Source organism: Triplophysa dalaica, chromosome 4 (genome assembly GCF_015846415.1).
Source record: "Triplophysa dalaica isolate WHDGS20190420 chromosome 4, ASM1584641v1, whole genome shotgun sequence".
NCBI lineage: Eukaryota > Metazoa > Chordata > Actinopteri > Cypriniformes > Nemacheilidae > Triplophysa > Triplophysa dalaica.
Window position 1 is genome coordinate 4,346,375 of NC_079545.1, and position 12,082 is coordinate 4,358,456.

Below are 12,082 nucleotides of genomic sequence, written 5' to 3' on the forward strand. Positions count from 1 at the left end.
TGAAATTATTGCTAGTGGATGTCTTTGAGGAATTAATGCAGCCAATGCCAAGTCATCATTTAACTGTACCTGGTCACAGTGAATATGACCACTCTCTTTTTTTTCCTTATACAAAAAAATATTTTAAACCGTATTAATTAATTGTTAATTAATGTATTAAACATTGACATGCATAACAACCCGCACCACTTGCACTGTGATCATGAATGACGCCTTAAATAATGCAGCTTATTGTGGAAATATGACTTTTTAAAACATAATCATTTTGACTTACATTGAAGGAATTACTTTAGCCATATATAGGGAACAGAATTTCAGTGTGACCTGGGCCAGTAAGCTACCATCTGGGAACCACCTAACAATGCCCGAACAACCACTTAGAACACTAAAAGCCATTTGGGTCAGTAAGCACCCACCCATCCATTAAAACATCATATGATAATATAAACAACCAAATACACAGAACATCTTCAGCAACCTCCTAGTAACGTCATGGCAACCACCCAAAACACCATAAGTAACGTCAATGCCACGTCCAGGCAACTATCTAAAACATTTTAGTACTGTTTCACAGTAACAAGCACCACTTCACACAATCACATTTTTTCCAAAGCAAAATTTTGTTTCACGTACTTAGTTGTCATTTAACCAATCAATTTTTTCAATTCTTGCAACAACCCAGTTTTCTCTTGACCTCCATTGATTTTGGTTTCAAAAGTGTTATTTTATCACTTTATCGCAGCATGCAGACGGCATGGTTATTTACTCAGCCAATGCTTTCGTTAACCAGTATCACAAAATAACAAGTCATTGAACAAGACACAGAGCAGACAGATCACGTGGCTCCCAGCTTTTTCGAGAAGTTCCGTTTCACAGCCGGGCCTGGATTCTGTCAAGATGCGTTCGTGTGCTCGTGACTGGATTTGAACTAAGAGTAGAGAAGAAAGTGAGGGAGGAGAGAGTTTTCTACACTTCTCTCTTTTGTCATCATCTCTTTCTACTTTCTGCAGGTGGCACGGGGTTGATAGTATGTGGTTCAACTGTCAACCCACAGTAATGTCTGATACAGCACCTGAACGAGCGAAGATGCATCACCGCGCAATGCACTCATTCTACACACACACAAATACTCATACACCTCTGCAAATTTGCCAAGGGCAGTCAATACCTCTGAATTTTAATATCCTCTTGGTGACAATAGACTCCTCCACACTCGCTCTTTGTCCGCAGCTCATCTAAGACAGGCTGGAATGAGCAAATGATTTACTATATTTTAAATACTCAACGGACACCGAAGCAAACACACACACAAAAGCCTTATTCTTTAGACAAAGGTTTTGTGAATGTATTTTAATAGTTTTTATAATGATCCACAAGGTATGTTACCTAAAAGACAGACAGATTGTGCAATGCTCACTCTGCAATTCTCAGGGGCATTTTGCAATAGGGCTGCAAGATGAATAGCAAAATTATAGCAGACAATGCACATTGCAATGGATTGCAATAACAGAACGGTTTCGATACTTTAAAAAAGTTAAGCAATCAAAGAGAGACTGGCGAGACAGAGAGAGTCATGTACAGAATGTTGGTTGTATAATTTTTAGTTTGAAATTGTGTAGATTTTGAATTGATTTAACAAACTTAAAAGTATTATTGTATCGCCTATTAAATTGTTTAGCATGTTATTGCGTGTTCAATATTGCTCAGCCCTATTTACAAATTGAACAATTCTGTCACAGTAAACAAACATAAATTGTTACGCTGTCTGGTAAATCTGAAAGGCGACATCTTATCGTAAATCTTGTAAACAACTTTAAAGCAGAAACGTTTTAGAGATGTAATATAGATGACTAAAAGATCTTTCAAATCGTTGATTGAGATGCTTTTCAAAGAATGTCAGATTTATGAACGATTAGCCGATTTTTATTAGCTGTTCATATGTAGATTGTTGGTCGTAGTTTATTGGCCGCAGTGTAGAGAGCAGTTGAGAAAACAGTCCCATGCAAATGTGTTATTGAAATGTGGGTCAGAGCAGGATCTGCAGCCCACTGCTGTGAATCAACTGACCACAATGGTGGTCTTTATTCCTGTGGCTCAGCGTGGAAAATCAGAACCCAATCACAGTGACACGGAGGCGTTACCCTGCATGTGAAGCTGTTGAACAGTTTTTCTCTAGATTTACATGCATCACAGAATTGAACATTTTAATTTAATTTTGTATATTTTTGTTTTGCTCATATTTTCTCATTTCATTTTTAGCTTTCTTTCAGAAAACTCCATGCAGTCTCAAAAATAGTTCTCGGCAACACCTTTCAACAACATGTTAGAGTCTGAAAAGAGTCGTATGTTTTTTCTTATCAATCGTGTTTTGGTTTCATAAAAGCTCAAGTACACAGGTGGAAAAACAAAAATGTTCTTTTTTGAACATTTTGGTTCTTCAGTAAAATCTAATTTTAAAATCTTTTTTGGTTTCGGTTTAATCTGTTTCTCTTTTTGTTTACAAAGATGTTCCTTTGTAGCGTAATTGCTAGAGCGTGGCTTTGCATTACATTAAAAGCAAAAACGTTAAATCCCAGAGAACATAATACAAATGTATTAAATATATATATTTTTATCTGTAAGACCCACCACGACATAATAAGCATTTCAGTTTTAAACTCTTCATATAAGAATCCAACCATGTGTGATCCTAACATTAATAATTATCGTATGATAGAACAAATGCAATAACATTATTGTTTGTTTCTCTTACAGAACTGGAAGCAGTGACCCATACTGCATTGTGAAAATTGATAATGAAGCCATTATTCGGTATGTATGTTTTTCTGACATTTCATTTTAAACAGTGTGTTGAGCCGTGTACCTCTACGGCGTATAATATCATTCATTATCATAACTGAACAGGTTCAAAATGAGATTTTCCGCCAATCCGAGCTAATTTAATTTGTGAAGATTTAATTGAAATCCGCCTTTGACATAGATTGCTACGTATGGTGTGCGCATTTCCGCACTAAGGTCAGATAAAACAACCAATCACAATCTTTAGTTTTGTGTCATTTGAGCTGGAGAAAAAAAACACTCATTTGCAATATACTGTTGTTTATCACGATTATTATTCGAAGCACTGCGGAAAATCACAATTACGAAAGCAGTCTGGCATAAGAATGTTGTCAACGGAACTATAGCCTTATTTACCTCCCCATCTTTGGTGACTCACAGTGCCTGTAAAAATAAGTTGTTTTTCAGCAAATAGAAAGCATTACCAATTACCTCATTGATATCTACAGCGAATGAGTCAATACTAGGTTTGAGTGTTCTCTAAACTGCAATGATCATTTTGTCAGAAGGTCAAACTACCAGAATGCCAGATCTGCAGGTAAATTCATTTTAAATATGGATTGTAGTCAGATGTTTGGATCAGGCTGTCAGAGCTGTGTTGATTACTTGGGAATTGTAATCAGTTACTGATACACCATACACAGTCGTAAAACACTAAAATCAAATTGTGAAAGATTCAATTTATCACCCGCCTGTCTCTTACTCAAAATCCAGTTTAAACAATGGAGAATATATCAATAATTTTCACATGTAATTTAATCTGTAACAATAACAAAGTAAATGTACTCTGAATATGAGTATTTTAAAATGTAACATAATTCAATTACTAGTACTTTATTTTTGGAATCGGATTAAGTAATCCAGATTACATGTAATCAATTACTACCAGGCTGGCTCAATACTATTGTAAAAACATCTAGTGAGTCTGTTAATGCAAGAGTGAGAAAAAATCCAATACACTGCATTTACAAAATACATTAACAAACAATCGTTGCTGCAAATGTCTGATTAGATATTACCTGTTGCATATTAACTTTGCATCTGTCTGTCCTTATCGTTAAAGACAACTGCGGTTTTGTTTTGTTAAAGTTTAAATTGAACTTGAAAACTTCCTTTTATTAAGACAAAGATAAAAAAGAAAGACTTTATATTGGACACCGTGTTTTTGGTTAGTCTGTAATCTTTTATTTCTCATCACAGTGTTTGCTTTTCTAGTAAGCTTAATTGAATATGTTCATATGAGAAATGATGTTTTGACAAACGTTTAACTAATGAATTTTTAACGTGTCTTTAACTCAGGACAGCAACAATATGGAAGACACTGTCTCCATTTTGGGGTGAAGAATACAACGTCCATCTCCCTCCCTCCTTTCGCACGGTGTCTTTTTACGTAATGGATGAAGATTCTCTCAGGTTTGACTCTGATCTAATATGAGACCACACTGGCATAACATGTTTCTTTTATCGTATAAATGATGTACTTCACCTTTTTTTAGATCAACATAATTTATTAAAACAACATCTGCATAATGTTTAAGCACATAATGTATAAAGTAAATACTGTCCAGTGTTTTACTAATGCTGTTTTATTCCTCTCTCTCTTGTGTTCACAGTCGAGATGACGTCATTGGGAAAGTGTCGATCAGTAAGGAGATGCTCACATCTAAACCTCAAGGTTAGAGAGACATATTAGGTTTAATGATATTTGAAGGAGTAGTTCACTTCGAAATAAGCTCCCAATAATTTTCCATAGTAGGAATAAAAATTATTATGGAAAGTCAATAGGGGCTTATTTTAACAACTCCTGTAAATGAAATATCTGAAGCTAACCATGTTTAACCAAGTGTAAAAACAATAATGACTAACAATCATGACAGACCTTTAGTCACGATCACACGGTCAAATGTGTTGACTCATGACATCATGTGACTGACCTTTTCTTCCTCATATAAATATAAGGCGCATACTTCCTCATATCATATTCAGTAAGTGGTGTTTGCTAAGGGAAAGAATGACTATCCTTGTTTTTTAAGATTTATAGGGAACTGAACAAACCTAAAACGTATAAAATATTAAAATGTGGCACGTTTCACATGTTCAACCATGTGAGCTACAAACGTAAATGATTGTATACAGGGTGTCCGCGGGGTGTTAAAGATTTTTGCATTTAAAGTTAATCAATCAATTTAGAGAAAAAGAAGGCCCTTAAAAAGTATCATAAAGTCTTAAATGCCATTTTACAAGGTATTCAATTGTGTATCATCTTTTTATATTTGTCCAATATGCTTAAATTTGCCTGAATTCAATCATTACGTAGGCGAATAGTGGTTGTGAAACAACATCATTGACTAATGGGGAAATGCAAGTTTTCATGCACATGGTTGGAGGATAAAGAGTTGGATGGTTGAGGGCTGTCTCTGGGATTAACCGTGAGGCGTACTGCTCTGTGTGTCGGAATGTGATAGGGAGTATTCTCACTGGGGATCAAAACTTTCCGGTCCCACATGCTAAGTGCTAGCCACAAAGATGGTTTCTCTTTCTAATAAACTTTGCATTGGGTTAGTTCCAACCCTTGTGAATTATGTTGCATTTATAAGGAGTTTTCACAAACAAATCCTTTTTAGTTGTGCCATCTTACAATCAGTCTATTGTAAATGTAAGTTAAAGTGTCGCCAATCTAACAGTTAAAACTAGAAGTGGCAATGAGGTCTTAAAATGTATGAAAAGAGTCTTATAGAAGGACTAAAGGGATACTTCACCCAAAAATGAAAATTCTTTCACCATGTACTCACCTTCGAGTTGTTCCAACTGTAAACACATTTCTTTGTTCTGATGAACACAGAGAAAGAAAGTCGGAATAATGCTTATAACCGAACCCATCTCAACACCCTGCAATCTGAGGAGTATGAAAGCTTCTAAAACTACCTTAATTTGCGTTCATACAGATGTTCAACTACTTGAGGGTGAATAATTAATTGCAGAATTTTCATTTCTGGCCATAGTTACCCTTTAAGGTTGCACTTGCAGGAACAGTACACCCAAAAATGAAAATTCGATCATTGTTGGCTCTACTATCAACCTTCATGTCATTCCAAACCTGTATGACTTTCCTCCTTCTGCAGAACACAAAAAAGATATTTTGAAGAATGTTGGCACTCATCAACTTTGGACCCCATTGACTTCCATTTTATAAACAAAAAACCACTGAAACATTTCTCAAAATATCTTCTTTTATATTCCACAGAAGAAAGAGTCATATACGGTTGTGAATAAATGATGACTTTTGTTTATAGTCATGGTTGATCTATACCTTTGATAATATATAACCTAAAGCTAAGAAATGCATAGTGCTATCTCCAGAACATGAAAAATCTATTTTTGTATCAATTTTCTATTGTCTGTATTTTGTTTCCACTTAAATTGATGAATACAACCACTTAAAACCATTTAAGCTTATATTTTAAATCTAGAGTCAAAGACACATCATGTTTTTAAATTATCATAGTTAGGAAAGTCCCTCTGGTGCCATGACTGCACATTGTGATGGTTCCTGAGGTGGTCTTTTGAGATGGTGCTGGTGCGTCACTGTGGTTGTCTGGGCTTGTAGCTCATATCTGCTATGCTTGAGGGGCAAGGACACTGCAGGGTTATCCATTATCGTGACACGGGATGAAAGAGAGTATCGCTTATTGAAGCCCCCGTGATGCGTTGATGACTAGTCGCAAACGTAGGCGAGTCATGATGGAATGGAAAAGCTAAATGACGCCATTAATTAACATTGCTTCGCTCGGTGTGATGGTGTTGCGGACAGATAAGGTATAAAAATTAATGTTTACGTTTGTGGCTCAGCTTGTTAATATTCACAATAGCCTTTAACACGACGCAGAGCTAGTTGGCCCTGTTAAATGTTGCCCGGCAACCGCAGTCCCGTTTCGTGACAAACAGGAATGCAGCGGTTCTGACCGAGCTACTGCATTTCAACTCCGTTTTTTTGTTCCCACAGTGAAATCTCATTGGTCCGGATGCTCACGGTGGTCATGTGGTTTATACAGGTTCAAATCCAGCTTGCAACATGTTAACCGTTATTTTCCTTCTACGTTATTGTTTGTCCTATTCCTATGGACTTTACACGACGTCGTCCTGACCAGCTTCACCTTGATAAAGTCTCAAGGGATAAAAGTTTTTTTTTCCTGTAAAAAATGGGTAGTCCCGCCCACAATTAATCTCATTGTTCCAAAATTTAGATCCACATAACTGTACATTATTCATCTAGATTACCATTGCAAATCTTAAGCAGACAGTTTTAAATTTTTTTAAATAATTTTTAACCAAAAAGTTACAGTTTACAGCTTAAGTATACAGCAGAATTTTGGACCAATGAGAGTTGAGTGTGGGCGGGGACAGGCTACTGCATCTGCAAACCCAATGATATACAAAAATGCAAAATCTGTCCTTTTCTTGCTGTTGAGAACATGTTGTTAGGCTTGAACAAAAAAACAGATGCTTAAATCTGACAGGAGCTACAAAACAAGTTAACCTTCATTGACTTTTGGATGACCCTTTCTTGTTTCATCTCTCTATCTCTCCAGCCTCACACTCTTTGTAGCTATAACACACAAATGGCCTCACATAACCTTTCCCTCCGAGGGCTTTGAAATACCATTTAGTGAAACGACATGTTCTACGGAGCACAGAAATAGCCGGGCGCTCCAGTTTGCCTTGGTTTGACAGGGTGTGAACGTTCAGGTTAGCTAAAAGTCAAATCATAGTCCAAGCGCAGTAATAACAGTGTGAGATGACCTGAAAGTAGCTGCATGGTCGCTCATTATGAAAATGGACAAATGAAGACATATCACTTGAATGTGAGAAATGTGGAAGAGCACGTTATCTCGCCTGCATTTTAAGGTCTCCAGGTTATGCAGTGGATCATATAGAACAGTATTAGCAAGTATACTTTTGTGCATTAATGTGATTCTAATAACAGTTTTAGGTTTAAGTTCTTCATGGAAAAAATTCTAGTGGTGCTTGCTTCTTTTACTTGGCAAAATCAATAGACTTCTAATGAAAGATGTAGTTTTTTCGATTCAGTTCTTCCATGTTACCTTACATAAAACTTCCCAGAAACATGCTAAAGAACGGTTCAGTAATGCAGTGGAAGTCAGCCTCAGCAGTATTCTGATTGTTCACAGGCAGACACTGAACGTTAAGATGAAGAAAGAATGAACCATAAAACCCTTTAAATGCTTGAAGCAAAGACCTTGGCTCTTTCAAGGCTGGCCTTGTGTGTGTTTGTGACTCTTTTTGAACATATTTATGAGGCAGACCTTTAACTGAGAAGAGACTGTCAATCAAAGCTGTCTACCTCAGACAGCTGAATGTAGTTGTTACTATTGGAGTCAATGTTTTTTTTAATGTTGATGTAAACGTTTGTCTATGGCTCATTTATTTCTTATGGTTGTGCCCAATTGATTTCCTCGTGTTTTTTGGAAAAATTCCTCGGCATGGATGTCACATTTTTGAAATTTTAATTCCAAATTTTCAGGATGCATCGAAGAAATGGCTAAATCAGTTTGTTTTAGTCAAATTTTCGTTTTTCCTCTCATTTTGGTTAAAAGCTTGAGGTCTAGATTTGGCTCAGTCTCTTTTTTAATATCAGTCAGAATTTTAAGGCATAGGCATATTTTAAGTGAACACTTTCAGTAATTCAGTAAAAAAAAAAATCTTCAATGCGACAGTAACAATTTGAAAGCATAAGAAACATTATTTCCATTCTGCTAAGAGGAAAGACTTTGTTTGGCCTGGCCCAGTTTATTTTTGGGCTGTTCAGCAGAGCACTAAGGGAAAATGAGCCTCAACGAGTGAGGCTGGAATACTAATCGAGAGGAAAAACTGCCTTCCAGTCTGCCGGGATAAACAACTCTTATCAGGAAAAGCCAAAGGAAAGCCTTACATCAAAATGCAGAATGGAAATCGGGGACTGTAAAATGGTTTGACAGGTCCTTGGGATATTTTTCTGGACATGCACAAGCTCTCAGCAAAATATTAAAAAAGCTCACCAGCCAATACTTAAAGTAAGTGCTCTCCAAACACATAACAGTATTTAAAAATACAGACAGGATTTATACACCCCTTGCTCTTTTGAAATAAAAGTGTTTGATGTAGGCATACATACTACAGTACAACATAATAGTTTATGCAAGGTGAAGATGGGAATATGAAAACATACACGGTAAAAAAAAACACCTGGGGCGCCAGAGATAAAACCTAAAATAATAGATTTCCCTGTTTTTTGTATATTTGTGGTCCTTTCTTGTAATTTTACGTTTTTGTAAAAAAAAATCTGTAAAAAACAATACAATTCTGCAAAATTACAGGTTTTAACACGATACATGGAAGATCTGTTAAAAATAACAGAAAAATTCTGTAACCAATTTTTACAGTGTACTTGTTTTTAAATCTAAATAATATTCAAACCGAGTTACATAGCAAGCAAGCGTATGTCACAATATACCGTTATTTTTAAATCATGAAATTAAAAACCTCTTTTACTCTATTAATATCCTGTTTTTGTACAATGACAATACACTGCGCAGAGCAAGTAAATAGAGCTTTTTGTTTCTGGGCTCCTCTGGGGTTTGTCTCAAGCCCACTCTTGCACCATTGTGCCACTGTGCACAGATCTCAAAGTCCTTGAATTTAGCCCTCAATAAATTTCTTTCCCTTTAGTTGATTCATTTCAATGTCTGCTGCCTTCACAACTGTCTACAGTAGTTTCTGACCTCTCCATTTTTAGCCTCTTTGTTCGTTTTTGTTTAGGGGTAGATGGATGGATGAACCTGTCAGAGATTGACCCAGATGAGGAGGTGCAGGGGGAGATCCATCTGCAGATATCAGTGCATGGAGATGGAGAAATCCCTCGAAAACTTTGCTGCAAGGTGCTGGAGGCAAGGTGAGGAGCTGAGTGTATTTTTGTTTTAGTGCAGAGTGACTACAGCAACTGTTAAACATTAATTTTTTATATTAACCTGTATTTGATTCTTTAAACTGTGGAACACAAAAGAAGATATTTTGAGAAATTGAGTCCGTACAATGGAAGTCAATTAGGGTCGATGTTGTTCGGTCACCAACATTCTTCAAAATATCTTCTTTCGGGTTCTGTAGAAGAAAGGAACTCAAAAAGGTTTAAAATGACATGAGGGTGAATAAAGGCTTACATTACTTTCATTTTTGGGTGATCTTCAGCACTGCTCCAATGCATGCAAGTGAGGGACGAATTGATTGCACTAAAATACCAAAAACTTTTGGTAAATTCAGCCTTTTCGTTTATTTCATGTCAACAGTCAGATGACATGAACAATGATGAAGAAATCTTGTCTATGTTTGGGGTTTTGAATTTTGAACAGTTGCAAAATTCTCCAAACAGTTGTCCAAATAAAATGATTCAAGCACACATTTGTAAATTTTAATGTTTTTTTGTCTAATAGCTTTTTTTTCTCTTTGCTTTTAGAGATCTTGCAAAGAAAGATCGCAACGGTGCGTCTGACCCTTTCGTCAGAGTAAGATACAATGGCAAAACGTACGAAAGCACGGTAAGGACAAATCTCTGGACGTTTCTGGTTTCATCTACTTTAGTTTTCGTGTTACTTATTAACATGACCCTCATCCCACCAGGTGGTGAAAAAGTCCTGCTACCCACGCTGGAATACAAGTTTCGAGTTTGAGCTGGATGAGACGTCAACTGACAGCCTGTTGAGCGTGGAGGTGTGGGACTGGGATCTGGTTAGTCGAAATGATTTCCTGGGAAAGGTGACTGCACAAAATATGACATGAGACTTGATTTCTTGTGTTCTGTTGTAGAACTTTTCCTTAGTTTAACGTAAAATGAAAAACATTATTTTTATAGAGCAATGCGAAGATTTTCGTGGCATCTAGTGGTGAGGTTGCGAATTGCAACTAACGGCTCACTCCACCCCTCCCTTTCGAAGCACTACAGCAACTGACAAGGATTAAGAGTCTTCACTTTACTTTGCCGAAGGAGAAAACATATTTACAAAACACGCTTTGGGGCGTACTGTAGAAACAACATGGCGAAGTGCATGTAAGGGGATCCGCGAAGTTGTTGATAGAAATAGCTAATTCATAATGTAATAAAAATATAACGCTTCATTATGTAAGGTCTTTATACACCTCTAAAGACATAGTTATTATATTGCATTTCTGTCAATAGATCCTCTAAGAAATTACACATTGCACCTTTAAGGCCATATCTTACCCATAAAATAAAAAGAATAATTATTTACTCACCCCCAAACCCATTAGTTGTTATATTTTCATTTACATTCATGCATTTGTCAGACACTTTTATCCAAAATGATTTTCTGTACATTGAGGCTTAACATTTGATCAGTATGTACATTAGATCCAATAACCTTGGCGTTGCTAGAGCCAAAAGCTACAAAAAACATTACCGTTGTTTGCAGGCTGTGTAAAAATGGTTCTTTGGTGTTTTATAGAGAAAATAAAATCATATATGTAAATAGATTTTTATGTAAACAATTTATTTAAGTTTCATCTTTTTTTCATGTTGTATAATGTTCGCTTCAGTATAAATTCAGTACTGTGGCCTGATGTTACCCGCATAATTCAAACACTGTCATTGTTTCACAACATTACAGATGTTCATTGTAACATTGCCTCTAATACCCGATAATAAATGTTCCAGTCGCTGTATTCGGCTTAGGTCGCTGTGACAGCTAATTGTCTCATCGATTGATGCGTACATCATCTGTTTTCCTTCAGGTCCTCTTCAATATCAACAAGCTTCAGTCAGCGAAGCAAGAGGAGGGCTGGTTTCGCCTGGGGCCGGACAAATCTAAACACAGTGAATATGAGTGAGTGTACTTGGAATTGTGGCATACATCCACACCGACAAAAACATTGAACTTTTGTTGCCACAGCAACAAATGTTCACCCTCAAAGGAACAGTTCACCCAAATACTGCCCCCTTTATGATGTTCCAAACATCATTGAATAACATAGTAGAAAATAATATTGTTTATTGTTGTGTCTGGTTGAACACAAAATTTGACATTTTTAAGAATTTAGGAAAGAAAACATGGGGCATCTTTGACTAGCATTTTAATTTTTTTCTACTATAGAAATCAATGATGTCCCCGAACTGATAACATTTTTCCAAATATCATTCTTTGTCTTCAACAGAACAAAGAAATGTATACAGATTTAG

The 12,082-nt window shown here is 36.3% G+C and overlaps 1 protein-coding gene across 2 annotated transcripts in view; it reads left to right on the forward strand.

Moving 5' to 3' along the window:
- rasa4 (RAS p21 protein activator 4) overlaps nt 1-12,082 on the forward strand; it is a 29,337-nt gene that overhangs the window by 1,363 nt on the left and 15,892 nt on the right. Inside the window, exons 2-8 of one of the 2 annotated variants that reach the window (XM_056746933.1) lie at nt 2,755-2,811; nt 4,138-4,251; nt 4,452-4,513; nt 9,655-9,787; nt 10,346-10,427; nt 10,510-10,644; nt 11,638-11,729. In XM_056746933.1, coding sequence (XP_056602911.1) covers nt 2,755-2,811; nt 4,138-4,251; nt 4,452-4,513; nt 9,655-9,787; nt 10,346-10,427; nt 10,510-10,644; nt 11,638-11,729 — 675 coding nt within the window. Of the gene's footprint in view, nt 1-2,754; nt 2,812-4,137; nt 4,252-4,451; nt 4,514-8,183; nt 8,910-9,654; nt 9,788-10,345; nt 10,428-10,509; nt 10,645-11,637; nt 11,730-12,082 lie in introns of those variants that run through there. The other variant, XM_056746934.1, reaches the window with a different exon arrangement.